General features: G+C 41.8%; 1 protein-coding gene across 2 annotated transcripts in view; it reads left to right on the top strand.

The window, feature by feature from the left end:
- The first annotated feature begins 81 nt into the window (after positions 1–81).
- The window catches only part of scfd1 (sec1 family domain containing 1), a 41,743-nt gene continuing 26,703 nt past the window's right edge, over positions 82–15,121 (top strand). The window contains exons 1-13 of one of the 2 annotated variants that reach the window (XM_042388031.1): positions 82–187; positions 2,043–2,113; positions 2,465–2,553; positions 2,770–2,860; positions 3,817–3,939; positions 4,190–4,277; positions 5,536–5,625; positions 7,214–7,269; positions 7,850–7,935; positions 8,102–8,201; positions 10,806–10,945; positions 11,172–11,262; positions 12,838–12,911. In XM_042388031.1, coding sequence (XP_042243965.1) covers positions 157–187; positions 2,043–2,113; positions 2,465–2,553; positions 2,770–2,860; positions 3,817–3,939; positions 4,190–4,277; positions 5,536–5,625; positions 7,214–7,269; positions 7,850–7,935; positions 8,102–8,201; positions 10,806–10,945; positions 11,172–11,262; positions 12,838–12,911 — 1,130 coding nt within the window. In that variant the 5' untranslated portion in view covers positions 82–156. Of the gene's footprint in view, positions 188–1,833; positions 1,899–2,042; positions 2,114–2,464; positions 2,554–2,769; positions 2,861–3,816; positions 3,940–4,189; positions 4,278–5,535; positions 5,626–7,213; positions 7,270–7,849; positions 7,936–8,101; positions 8,202–10,805; positions 10,946–11,171; positions 11,263–12,837; positions 12,912–15,121 lie in introns of those variants that run through there. The other variant, XM_042388032.1, reaches the window with a different exon arrangement.

The following is a 15,121-nucleotide window of genomic DNA, read 5'->3' as shown; positions in this document are numbered from 1 at the left end:
TCTTCTTCTTCTGCTTCGTCTCTGACTGACAGCTTTTTTTTTTCATTGGTTCCTGGAAACAGCGGCAGAGTGAGACCTCTTCCTCTTCTCTCTCCTCTCTGACGGACGGTTGCTGCCACGTCATCAGACGCACCGTCACCACCAACAACATCAAACATGGCGGCGTCTGTCCGGGAGAAGCAGACAGGTCTGTGAAACCGATTTTTCCTCCGTTAACGGCTCTTTTCAGCGGCAGACGGCTCCGTTAACGGGCCGCAGAGAGTTTAAACCCTCCTGAGTCTGACAGAGGAGATTTATTGACGGCTGTCAGGCTTTTAACCTGCTAACTAACATCTGGAGTAGCTGATAAACTATTTCTGTTTCACTACAAATCACTTTCATTCTCCTCCTCATACTCAGTAATATACTAACCAGCCTGTTAACCTGTTAACTAACCCGTTAACCGGCCGGTTACCGTGTCAGTTAACGGTGCTGTTAGTTTCTAACGGCCGGTGTTAGCCGGTGAGAGCTAGCATGCTGCTAACGCTGAAGGAGGATTTTATTCTCTTAAAATGTCTCAGATGTGAGAAACGATGCGTCACATCACGTCGATAGATGAATATCTTTAGTGTTTTCTAGTTTAAAAACTTTAGTTCTGGTTCTTTTAGTTTAAGGAAAGTCTTTATCAAGAATAAGAACCTGAGATGGACCATCTCGATTTCAAGGGGATCTTAAATCACAATTATACAGTATAAACACAATTAGATAAATTATTTAATAAAACAAACATAACTACAAGATAATTAAATGATGCCAAATGTGACAGACAGAAGAAACAAATAATAAAACACATGTCAGGAGATCATACTGCAAGCAGAGCAAACGGTTCATTCATTCACTAAAAAGTATTAACGTCAGATAGCAGTAAATAATAAAGTTATAAAACATAATTATAGAGGTGTTGTTATGGACAGCGCATCCCATCATAAGAAGACAGGGCATTTTTGAAGGCTGGGAAATATATCGATATCATACTGATATCATGATATGAGACTAGATATTGATATTGTGAGATATTATAAGTTTTCTTCCTGTTTGTTCTGATTTGACATGTTTTGACTTTTCTCTTCGTCCTCATTGATTATATCTCTGAATATCTGAACACTATTCTGTCTTCAAATCTGATAAATGTGAAAATATTTCATGCTTGTTGAGCCCGTATTTGGTGCTGTAGTGAGTATTAGTGTGTGTGGAGGGTCTACAGCACAGAGGAATAAGATCTATAGAGATAGTTCATGTTTGGTTTCCTTTCCCGTGTTTCTATGGATGTTAAAGCACGTAGAAAGGATATGACGTCACTGACAGGTTACATTTGACATTATGTAAATACTAATAAGTACATAACAGACATTTTAATGCGGAAAAGTTACATATTATGTCTTTGAGAAAAAACGTATTTATTTATTTATTTATTTTAGCTGTGACTACAATAAACACCTCATTCACTTTATCCTGCTGTTGTTTTATGTGTCGTGTTGCGGCTGCAACCATAAGATTATAATAATGTTTTTATCTATTAAACATAGGATCCTTAATAAATATATTTTGATGAATAACCTTGGGTTGAAGTTTGATTTTGTATTGGACATTAGATCTATACGATCACTTTATACTTAGTCTTAATAGAAAATCTTTGTTTATTAAAAATATTCTCAGCAGCTTCATTGGAGAGAAACACGTCAGAGTTTTAAACAACAACCTGAAACTGACTTTAAATGATTAACTATCTGTCTCACCTCGTTAAACTCTGACCTGCCACTCGTCATGTCATTGGTTCAGGTTTGCAGGTGTGACTCACTAATGAAGTCAAACGTCATCAAAGTTCAAACTTAAAACCCAGAATTTTCCTTTCAATTCAGGTAAAAAGTAAAAATGTGTTTTCTGAGTTCTTTCCTTGAACATCCAACTCAGATGTGATGAAACTGAGTAACATCCATTAAACAATAAACTATGTGGGGAAACAGGTCCAAGTTTAACTGGGTTCAATGTGTTTGTACCTGCAGTCGCTCTGAAGCGAATGCTGAACTTCAACGCTCCTCCTCTGAAGAACACAGCAGCTGAGCCAGTATGGAAGGTAACACGCACACGCACGCACGCACACTCACACACACTCACTCACAACTATTTCATTATTCATCTGCTGATTATTTCTCAACAAATTGTGTCCATAAAATGTCTGAAATTGGTGAACAAGGTCTGTTTTATGTCTGCAGCACTAAACTGAAAGATATTCAGTTTATATCATGTACGACAAACAAAAGCATGAAACAAGCAAATATACTTAAAAAATAACTAAAACTAAAACTGATTATCAAAATAGTTGCTGATAAATTTTCTGTCGATTGATTAATCAGCTGATAGTTGCAGCTGGAGCAGCTTCTCTGTGTTCTCTGGTGACCTTTGACCTCTGTGTGTGTGTGTGTAGGTGTTGATATACGACCGGTTTGGGCAGGACATCATCTCCCCGCTGCTGGCTGTCAAAGAGCTGAGAGACATGGGCATCACCCTGCACCTGTAAGACACACACACACACACATATATACACACACACACACACACACACATTTGTAATTCTACACTTGTGAGGACCATCAATGACATCAATCATTCCCCCTGAACCTCCTTAACCTTTCTAGTTTCATTGAATTATTGACAGCTGTGTGTTAAATGTAATGTGTGTGTGTGTGTGTGTGTGTGTGTGTGTGTGTGCGTGCGTGCGTGTGTGTTCAGCCTGCTTCACTCAGACAGAGATCCTATCCCAGATGTTCCAGCCATCTACTTCGTCATGCCCACAGAGGAGAACATCGACAGGATATGTCAGGTTGTTTTCTATCTTTGTGTTCCTGCTGATCTGCAGCGACTTTCTACTACGTTTTACACAAAGAACATCTGGAAACACACTTCAGTTCATCCATATTTTATTAATATAACCTTTATTTAACCTTCGTCTCCTGAGATAAATGATCTCTTTGACCAGACAGACCTGGTTAATAAAGCAGTAAACAGTAGTTTACATATTATTTACGACAGAGAGGCAGCTGTGGGGTAAACATGGAAAGTTTGTCCTGAGGGTGCAATAGAGGAAAGGTCATGATGTCACCTTAACCTGAAAGTTTCTCCTCTGTAAGGTGGATATAAGCTTAAAGGTTCCCTCCAGACAACAATAACGTCTGTCTGATATCGTTTTTACACAAAAATATATAAAACAGCATCTCCTCATTTTCCCTCATTAAAAATCCAGAATCTATGAATATTGTTGATTTTCCTGCTGGACACCAGTCGTCTCCTCCTTCACTGTAAAGTCTCAGTGTTTGTGCTCCGGAGGCTTCAAGCTTCCACATCACACTCGTGTAAGTTACATACTGGACCATGATTGGCTCCAGACTAGTTGTGATGTCATAAATCCTATTTAAGGTGAACTCAGAGAAACTTTCCTCCTTCAGCAGATGAATGAAAACAAACTGAAGGAACAAGAAGAAAACTTTAAAACTATATGTAGGATTGTTAATAAATACATTCATAAATAACTATAAATACCTAAACTACAATCTAAAATGATACATAAACAAATAAAATACTAAATAATAAATAAATAAGTAAATAATAATAAATACTTGGGGACAGCAGAGGGAATAAAATCCTTGAGATTTATTCTTCATACAGATCCTAACAGCTGGACTCAAATCCATCAATAGAAACTTTAAATGATTGATTGTATTCTGTGTGTGTGTGTGTGCGTGTGTGTGTGTGTGTGTGTGCGTGCGTGTGTGTGTGTAGGATCTGAGGAATCAGCTGTATGAGTCGTACTACCTTAACTTCATCTCCGCCATCAGTAGAAGTAAACTGGAGGACATCGCCAGCGCTGCTCTGGCTGCTAACGCCGTCACCCAAGTCACCAAGGTTACCATGGTTACACTCTCTTATTCCAGATCAGTAGGAAGAGTTTTTTTCTTTATTGGATTCATTCTGAAGGTGTTCACGTTATTGTGTCCACACCTCCAGCAGGACCAGCAGCTCTCTTTGATGTGTTAGCGATATATTGATCAGAGGTGTGTGTGTGTGTGTGTGTGTGTGTGTGTGTGTGTGTGTGTGTGTGTGTGTGTGTGTGTGTGTGTGTGTGTGTGTGTGTGTGCGTGTGTGTGTGTCTCAGGTGTATGATCAGTACCTGAACTTCATCACTCTGGAAGACGACATGTTCATCCTCTGCCACCAGAACAAGGAGCTCATCTCCTACCACGGTAACGTTTCTCTCACCATCATCAACGTTCGTCTCAGACGGACAAAATCACACAGTGTGAAGAGTCTCTTAGTCATGTGACCTTTACTTTACAAGCCCTGGATGGCTTCTGATTGGTCAGTTGAACCCAATGAACCAAAAACAAAAATATAACATAGTCGGTTTTTTCCATTTTGGTCCAGACCAAAGAAATGATTTCATCAAAGTGTTTGTCTCTCTGTCTCACCTGTGTGTCTCACCTGTGTGTCTCACCTGCGTGTCTCACCTGCGTGTCTCACCTGCGTGTCCCACCCTCATGTCTCACCTGTGTGTCTCACCTGTGTGTCTCACCTGCGTGTCTCACCTGTGTGTCTCACCTGCGTGTCCCACCCTCATGTCTCACCTGTGTGTCTCACCTGCGTGTCTCACCTCCATGTCTCACCTGTGTGTCTCACCTGCGTGTCTCACCTCCGTGTCTCACCTGTGTGTCTCACCTGCGTGTCTCATCTGTGTCTCACCTGCGTCTCACCTGTGTGTCTCACCTGCGTGTCTCACCTGCGTGTCTCACCTCCGTGTCTCACCTGTGTGTCTCACCTGCGTGTCTCATCTGTGTCTCACCTGCGTGTCTCACCTGCGTGTCTCACCTGTGTGTCTCACCTGCGTGTCTCACCTGTGTGTCTCATCTGTGTGTCTCACCTGTGTGTCTCATCTGTGTGTCTCATCTGTGTCTCATCTGTGTCTCATCTGTGTCTCACCTGCGTGTCTCACCTGTGTGTCTCACCTGTGTGTCTCACCTGCGTGTCTCACCTGTGTGTCTCACCTGTGTGTCTCACCTGCGTGTCTCACCTGTGTGTCTCATCTGTGTGTCTCATCTGTGTCTCACCTGTGTGTCTCACCTGTGTGTCTCATCTGTGTGTCTCATCTGTGTGTCATCTGTGTGTCTCACCTGCATGTCTCACCTGCATGTCTCACCTGCATGTCTCATCTGTGTGTCTCATCTGTGTGTCACCTGTGTGTCTCATCTGTGTGTCTCATCTGTGTCTCACCTGCGTCTCACCTGTGTGTCTCACCTGCGTGTCTCACCTGTGTGTCTCACCTTTGCGTCTCACCTGTGTGTCTCACCTGTGTGTCTCACCTGTGTGTCTCATCTGTGTGTCTCATCTGTGTGTCTCATCTGTGTCTCATCTGTGTCTCACCTGTGTGTCTCACCTGCGTGTCTCATCTGTGTGTCTCATCTGTGTGTCTCACCTTTGTGTCTCACCTGCGTGTCTCACCTGCAGCCATCAACAGAGGAGACATCCAGGACACAGACATGGAGGCCATCATGGACACCATCGTGGACAGTCTCTTCTGTTTCTTTGTCACTCTGGGTGAGTTTGTCTCTGTTTAAATGGTATAAATGCATTTATACAGCGTCTGTCTGTAACACAAACCAACACTCACTCACTCACTCACTCACTCACTCACTCACACTCACTCACTCACTCACTCACTCACTCACTCACTCACTCACTCACTCACTCACTCACTCACTCACTCACTCACTCACACCGATGGCGTTATTTGAGGTTCAGCATTTAGCCCACACAAACGGGGAATCAAACCAGCGACCTCCTGATCAGTGGAGCCGCTCTGATTAGATTCACAGCTTCACTGTGAGGCTGTAAATCCTGACGCAGACGCTACAGGAGCTCATCGGTTTTTTACTAAAATGTGAGAAAATGACGTCACTTCATGAACTCTTTATTTCTCCTGAGTATGTTTGAGATGTAAATTTAGAAGTTGGAAATTTTAATGCTTACGTTTTGGAACTGTAGTACAGTAATTCGTTTTCCTTCAGGAAAAATTTAAATCCCCGAGCGATAATAAAACATATTAAGAGGAGCAGAACAGCAGCCAGTAAAAGTATATGGAAAGATCTTAATCTCCTCTCTGTATAAATATGGATTAATGAGTCGTTATCCTGTGTTCCTTATGAAAAATATGTATCATTTTAAGGAAAATCCCTGATGAATTGTAAAGAGTTGAGGGTAATCTGTCTGTGTTTTATCAGATACTTTAATAAACCTGCTTAAAGGTGCGATAGATGACCTTCATCCCCGCTAGATGTCACACCGGCAGCATCTCACACCAAAACTAACGTGCACCTCGTTTACACTGACAGCTGACGACACTCAGATATCAAAGTGTCAAACTAGGCAGAGCTGATCAAATATGGATCAATATTCTGTTACTGCGTTGATCAATTTCTGCTTCAAATGTTCTCAGAAACAGATTTTAGCAAAGTGTTTGGTTGTAATTTGAGAAAGTTTGTGACGCGGCCGCCATGTTGGAAACGGATGTGGAGGACACGGAGGGACACACATGCACGCTCACATGCACGCTCACATGCACACTCACATGCACGTGCCAGAACAGAGCGGATCAGATAACAACAACAGAGGGAGAGCGTGACTTCATTCTCTGCTCAGGACGCCGTTACTCGTCTATATCTTCACATAGCAAACAGCTGAATGTAATTTATTGAACCTTTTTAATATCAATTATTGTTGAGGGAATTGACATAAAGTTATTTTTTATGTGTGTGTGTGTGTGTGTTAGCAGTGTGTGTGTGTGTGTGTGGTCAGATCAATAACCAATAACCAAATGATAATAATACATTCATTTCTATTAAAAAATGCCTGAAAATAGACAATAATTTAAGATCATGTGTTTCTGTTTCTGTCCACTAGATGGAAGTGTTCACTCTGATTTACAAACTGATTTACACTCTCCTATTACAGACCATAATATTTATGACTCTTAATCAGATGGGACAAAGTCAGTGATACCAAACATGAGAGTTGAAAGGTTTTATTTTTATTGAATTGAAGTTTTCTTCAGTGTGGTGATGTTTGTATGTTTGAGACGATGAAAACTCAAAGTGTTTGTTGTGTGTGTTTTTTTTTTTTTGACCAGGCGCCGTGCCGATCATCCGCTGTCCCCGTGGAAACGCAGCAGAGATGGTCGCCGTGGTGAGTTCACTCTGACTCACTGAATGAATTAATTAATTAGTCCAACGACGGAAAATTAACAACTCGTTTGATCATCGATTAATTGTTTAAGTCGGTTTTTCAAGCAAAATGTTTCCAGCATCAGCAGTTTTTATATCTTTATCACTGAATCATTTTGGGTTTTGTTGCTGTCGGCGTCTGAGAGACCATGAAGAACATTTCTGACTATTTTCTGTCACTTTATTGACTGAAAAACTGATCGATTAATTGAGAAAATTGGCAGATTGATTGATAATGAAAATAATTGTTGGTTGCAGCCGTCAATGGATGATAATGATAATATTGATGCTGTTCAGCAGGACTGATTTATGGCAATATTAGATTTTTATATAATTTTTGCAGCATTTTTTCAGTTGATGAACCCAAAACAGACGTTCCTGTCTGCTCACATATAGATTATCATCAATTATTGCTGGTCGTGTTGCTGTTGCCACTATTACTGAACTCTGTGTGTGTGTGTGTGTGTGTGTGTGTGTGTGTGTGTGTGTGTGTGTGTGTGTGTGTGTGTGTGTGTGTGTGTGTGTGTGTGCGTGTGTTGTAGAAGTTGGATAAGAAACTCCGTGAGAACCTGCGAGACGCCAGAAACAGCCTGTTCACCGGAGACAACATGGCCGCCGGACAGTTCAGGTCTGTAACGAAGGAATCAACTGAAACAGAGAGAGCGAGATGATGGTGATGTGGGACTCCACTTCCCATGATGCAGTGCTCTGTCACATCATCACTTCAGTGTTTTAATTAGACTCCTCTCTTCTTCTTCTTCTTCTTCTTCTTCTTCTTCTTCTTCTCTTTTTAGTTTTCAGAGGCCTCTGTTCGTCCTGGCAGATCGTAACGTGGACATGGCCACGCCCCTCCACCACACCTGGACCTATCAGGCGCTGATCCATGACGTCCTGGTGAGCTGTCAATCATCTGTCAAAATGATTTCCTGTCGACAGATTCTGTTCAAATATAACAGCAGTAAACCAGCTGTGAAACTATAAAAAGTCTCAATTCAGAAAATATTGAGAGACGGAATAAAACATTGTTTGTTTTGACGTTTAATGGGATTTATTGACAATAAGAAACATCAGCAGACTGATCCGAGGAGGAAGAAGAGTTCCATAAGTTAGAACTTTTAGTATTTGATGTGTAGAAGAACTTAAGATCCGTTGTTCCTGTCTGTCATCACTGAACACCAACATGTGTATAACGTGTGTCTCAGGGATCCCCACATACTGCTACACACACACACACACACACACACACACACACATACACACATACACACACACACACACACACACACACACACACACACACGCAACTCTAACTCATGCGGAGCCAGAGTGCTGTCAGCTGGTGAGGTGCTGAGGTTAATACTGACAGCACTGGAATGTAGAGTTACATGGGTGTGTTATGTAACACATCAACACACACATCAACACACACACACATCAACACACACACACATCAACACACACACACACACACACACACACGTACTTGCTGTCAGAAAACGCCCTCAGACTGAAATTTGGCAAACGCAGCACAGAACAGTCGCTCTTAACGAGTTTTTTAGTCTCATTTTCAACCTTCAGGACTCATTTTCCTTTAAAATGTAAAAATTCAGCTGATGTGTCCAGTTTATTCTATAATCTGACTGAGGCTGAATACTTTACCAGTATTTAAGAGGTTAAAAAATCATTATTATTATTTCTTTATTATCGATTGATCTACTGAGCTTTTTTTCGATTAATTGCATCCAGAGCGACTCTTCATATGTCTTGATTTGTCCGACCAACAGTCCAAAACCTGAAGATATTCAGTTAACTGAAATAAGTAAAAGTAAGAAATATGAGAACTTGTCAACAGAATCGATGTTCTAACAGAAAATAAAACAAACGTTGTGTTGTTAAAATCTGCAGCAGGAAGCCGGTCTGAGCGCTGACAGCTGTGAAGTGATCTGACGTAAACAGTATTTATGAAATTGAGAGTCGGGCAAACGCACGTAAACATCATCAGTGATTTTTCCCTCCAAACTTCTCACATGCTTTCATTTCAATAAATGTTCAAATGATCCAATATTTCAGCAACAAATCAAAGATTAGAGAAAAAGTCCAAAAACTGAAAACAGATTTGTGTATCAGAACTTTGTTTTTTCTTCTTTCCTCTCCCATTAATCATCTCACCACCCCTCAGATTTATCTGCTGACCCTCTGGAGGGGCCCGACCCCTAGGTTGGGAACCACTGGACTGTCTGTCAGTCTCTTGAAAGAAGGCAGAATGAAACCAGTCACAGCACCACAGTTGAGAGAATTAGTTCTGGACGCAGGTGAAATAGCTTCACTTCATATTTAGATGTTTTTAATGTCTTCTGGTCTTCCAGATCCACAATCCAAAAAACTCTGATCTGGTTTCTGTTGCGTGGCGGTCCAGATGGCAGCGTCGGCGCTCGCTGGCTGCACACTCTCCGTCTCTCTGCTATAAACATGTCTAAACACAGCGGTCGCCACCCAGCAGGAGACCAGATCCCAGCACTAAATCTCCCCCTCTCATCCCGCTCCACGGTTCCCACGGCAACCGCGGTATTATGATCCGCTGTGTGGAGGACCCGCGTGCGATCGGGCCTCCGTCGTGATCCGCTGCGGTGTAGTTAGTGGTGATTTGCTGTCTGCGGTCTGGAGTTTGTCCCAGATGTCTTTAACACAGCGGAGGTCTTCAAGGGTTCCTCTGCTGCTCCTGGATCAGGTTTTATATTCATGAAGTGTCTCAGAGGCACGCTGAGAACCGTGATGATGATGATGATGATGATGATGGGTATTTCTTCGTGGTTACAAGACTTAAAGGCTGATTTAGATCATTCGATGCATGAAAAACAATTTGTATCACAGATGATGTCATCACTCGCCGTTTTATGACGAGTTATTTAACAGGTAATAAATAAAAAATATATAAAACAAGCTGCTGCTGAGGCAAGAAAACTTTATTTATAAAGCACATTTCACAGAAAATAAAATAAAAAAACATTATTTATAGTGAGAACAATTAAAGTTATTAAATAAAGGAGGTTATGTCGGCCTCCGAGAAACTATGATGAGCATCTCTGGATGTTTTCTGTCACTTTATTGACCAAAAAACTAATCAATTAATAGAGAAAATAATTGTTGATTGCAGCTGTAAATGGATGATAATGTTGCAGATCAATCAGCAGGACTGATTTATGGCAATATTGGATTTTTATATGATTTTTGCATTAATGTGATGAAATGTTTTTATTTGTCAAATAACTGAATAAATATGATGAAAACACCAGCGTGAGGATAATAAAATAACAATAATTTAAATAAATTAAAAAATGAAAATATGTAGACACAGATCACAGCACCTGGATAATTAATGGAAGATATAATAAAAACGTGTGTTTTGTGTGTGTGTGTGTGTGTGTGTGTGTGTGTGTGTGTGTGTGTGTGTGTGTGTGTGTGTGTGTGTGTGTGTGTGTGTGTGTGTGTGTCCACCAGGACTTCCATCTGAACAGGGTGCTGATGGAGGAGGGCGCGGGGGCGGATCCATCTCCCGCCGGCGCCAGACCAAAGAAGAAGACGAGGAAGAGCTACGACCTGACTGCCGCCGACAAGTTCTGGCAGAAACATAAGGGCAGGTCAGGAAAACGACATCATTGCTCTCATTCAGAGCTGAAACAATAAGCCACAATATTACACATCACAGATTAACATCCTCTATCTGTTGACCCGCTATAAAAGCTTTTACTGGGAATAAATGGGAGCAACAGAGGAGGGATCTCTCTACCAGGAAATACACGTTGTGTTGAGATTCACTGATTTAGATGTGGAGTTTGCAGGTTTGTGATGGTTTGTGTGTCTCAGTCCTTTCCCAGAGGTGGCGGAGTCGGTTCAGGAGGAGCTGGACACGTACAGAGCTCAGGAGGACGAAGTCAAACGTCTGAAGAGCATCATGGTGAGACGCAAACGCATCACAGCACCATGTGATGCTGCTTTACACGTTCCAGAGGGAAATATTGTACTTTCTACTCCACTACATTTATTTGACAGCTTTAGTTACTTTTCAGATGAAGATTTGACACAATGGATAATATAACAAGCTTTTTAAAATACAACACATTGTTAAAGATGAAACCAGTGGTTTCCAACCTTTTTGTCTTTTGACGTCTTACAAAAAGCAGTGTGTAGTCGGGGTCACATTTCACATGTCTATGAGTTCAATCAATCAATCAATCAATCAATCAATTTTTATTTATATAGTGCCATATCACAACAGAAGTCATCTCAAGGCACTTTTCACATAGAGCAGGTCAAGACCGTTAATATACAGAGACCCAACAATTCCCCCATGAGCAGCACTTGGCGACAGCAGTAAGGAAAAACTCCCCTTTAACGGGTAGAAACCTCAAGCAGACCCCGGCTCTTGGTGGGCGGCCATCTGCTTTGACCGGTTGGGTTGAGAGAGAGAGAGAGAGGGAAAGGGGGAGGGGGGACAGAAGAAAAACAATCACAACAACAACAACAAGGATGCCATCAGGACTGTGAAGGACCGCGAAGGTTCGGCCCAGGACTCAGGTTTTCCTGTGAGATGAGAAAGCACAAAAAACTCCGGGGAAGAAGCAAAGTTAGTGACATGCATTGATGTTACATGAATGCATACAGATGGAGAGGAGGAGGAGGAGAGAGGAGCTCAGTGCATCATGGGAAGTCCCCCAGTAGTCTAGGCCTATAGCAGCATAACTAAGGGCTGATCCAAGGCGAGCCTGGTCGGCCCTAACTATAAGCTTTATCAAAAAGGAAAGTTTTAAGCTTACTCTTAAACATAGAGAGGGTGTCTGCACCCCGGACTGAATCCGGTAGATGGTTCCATAGAAGAGGAGCCTGATAGCTGAAGGCTCTGCCTCCCATTCTACTTTTAGAGACTGTAGGGACCACCAGTAAGCTGCATACTGGGAGCGCAGTGTTCTAGTGGGATAATACGGTATTATGAGCTCTTCAAGATATGATGGTGCCTGACCATTAAGGGCTTTGTAAGTTAGGAATTGTAGGAGTTGTTAACAGCTCCACCAAATAGTGATTTTTCCCTCTAAACTTCACACATGCTTTCATTTCAATAAATGTTCAAATGATCCAATATTTCAGCAAAAATCAAAGATTAGAGAAAAAGTCCAGAAACTGAAAACAGATTTGTGTATCAGAACTTCAGCATCTAATTTGCACTTAGCAAGAAAGATTTGCTGAACATGTGTTTGGTGGCTCGACCTGCTCGTTGAAGTAAAACTTTAAAAGTCACTAAACCTGAATCTGATTAAGGTCATTGTGGTTTTTCAAAGGTTTACTAAAATCACGAGTCCTTAATATAACGTCTAAAATCTGTGAGACGTGTGAGTCACCAGCAGGGTGAAGATGAAGAAGACATGTGCAGGAGGGTTTTATTTACAGCACCAGTCAAAGTATTTTGATTCCCGACGCTGACGAGAAAGATTGAATCCGTCAGGTGTTTCTTCTAATTGTTGTTGTTTGTGTGCAGGGTTTAGAGGGAGAAGATGAAGGAGCCATCAGCATGTTGTCAGACAACACAGCCAAGCTCACGTCTGCTGTCAGGTACCGAACACAATCACCACTCACCCGACACTTTACACAGAAGAAGAGTCTTGTTACCGTGATTGATTACCTTCTTAATAATTGGGGGGTTTTTTGTTATTTTGTTGTTGTATATGTTTTACCAGAAGATGCATGTGTTGTAAAATATTTGTGTGTTGTTTCCTCAGGCGGGATGAGCCAGATGTTTGGCATGACATAAAAAATATAACTTAACTTTTATGTGTCATACATGACAGTAAACTGAATATCTGTTTGATTTTTGATCCTACAAATATAAACATTTGAAGATGTCACTTTGGGCTCTAAACTCTAGACAAAACGATTAATCAAGAAAATAATCCGCTAATTAATCCATTAATGATGGAAATAATTCTTAGTTTCATCCCTAGTTTTAATAATAAGGATCATTATTAATTTGTTTGCTTTAGCCAATTAAAAATGAATATATTGTACATCACAGTTTATGGCCTTTAATCTGGTTAAATGCTGCATTTAAGAATCCTAAAAGGTTTATTTTTGTCAGGAAACTAACAAATTGAAAACAAACCTGTTTTTGTATTCTGAGGAGGAATCGTGTTTCTACGGTAGCAAATAATAAGAAAAAGAAGAAAAATGTTAATATTTAACAGAAGAAGAGGAGTAAACGCTGTAAACAAGCGATAAGCGTCAGAACATGTTGTGTTGAAATAAAGTTATTCTCCTGGTTCGCTGTTATTTAGCTTCCTAATTAAATTCAGTAATAACTCATATTTACTTTAAATTATGATTCAAAAAAAGGTTGTTTCTAGATATTAAAGTGCAGCATCATGGAGCCAGAGGACACTGACCACTGAGTCAGTACGCAGCGAGCAGGTCAGACCGAGGACCCGTTGATATTAAGGGGGGCGTAGTTCCTTCCTGAAGTCCACCAGCGGCTCCTTTGCCTTTGCTGGCGTTGAGGAGTAGGTTGTTGTCCTGCAGGTCTTCTCATCGTTATCTGTGATCAGACCCAACACAGCTGCGTCGTCAGCAAACGTGACAAAACTTGTACAGCAGGGGGCTCAACACGCAGCCCTGGGGTACTCCGGCGTTAAAGACGAGGGTAGAAGAGGTGTGTTCACCTACCGTCACCACCGGGGGGGTCTGAAGGATCCACATGCACAGTGAAGGTGTTTAATCCAAGTCCTTGAGCTTCCTGATGAGTCTGTGGTCAATGAACAGTAATCTCACATGGTTCCCTTTCCTGTCCAGGTGAGATAGGGTGGTGTGGCGTCTTCCGTTGATTGGTCGGGACGGTAGGTAAACTGTAGTGGATCCAGTGTGCTGGGCAGTGAGGAGCAGATGTAATCCTTGACCAGCAGTTCAAAGCACTTCATCACCTGCATATGATAGACTGAGCCAGGTTGGGACTGGTTGTAATCTGTCGTTTCTCCCCGTTGTCCCTTTTTGCCTCCTTTACTGCTCTTCTTACATTGCAGGCTGCTACTTTATAACTATCCATGTTTCCGGGCTGCAGTGTGTGTTTGTGGCATCCTGATGGTTCTGGTAAACCGTATAAACCATCGTTGCTGGTTGTGGAATGATTCAACTGTAGTTTTTGGGTTCAGTTTCCTCTCTGTAGCTGTTTCTGAATGACATGTAGAAGAGATCCAGAGTGTTTATTCTCTGTGTGGTGCAGTCAGTATGTTGATGGAAGGTTAGCATGATAGACAGCGACACTGAGCGCAGCATCAGGATCACTCATCAGCCTCTGGACTCGCCTGCGGTGGGATGTCGACCGCTGTGATAATGACTGATGTAACTGAGTGCGTTTCTGCATTTGATTGACAGTAACCACTCCGGTAGGTGAGCAGGAATGGGATAACATCCTTATTCACCATAAATCACACGTCTCCTCCTCTTTCTTGCCAGTCCTCTGCTCTGTTAGATCGGTCTACAGAAGAAGAGTCACCTGGTTGAAAGTCTCTGTCCGGTATTCCGGGATTTAGCCAAGTTTCGGTGAAACAAAGGACATCACGGTTCCTGATATCCTGTTGGATGAACTGGAGAGGACAGATGAGTCCTGAGCCAGGGAACATCTGACTGGATCTCTGATGATGATCTGGCTCTATTAAAACACTGTTGTTTTTTTTATTAATCTGTAACCATGAAACAGAGGAACTGACCTCCCGACCCGACAACCTGTTCACTGCGTCAAGGAGTCAGTTTATAAACGGGATTGACAGGGATGT

Source organism: Thunnus maccoyii, chromosome 16 (genome assembly GCF_910596095.1).
Source record: "Thunnus maccoyii chromosome 16, fThuMac1.1, whole genome shotgun sequence".
In the NCBI taxonomy this organism is placed as follows: Eukaryota; Metazoa; Chordata; class Actinopteri; order Scombriformes; family Scombridae; genus Thunnus; species Thunnus maccoyii.
The sequence above is the reverse complement of the archived record's forward strand: the minus strand, read 5'-3'. Positions and strand labels throughout refer to the sequence as shown.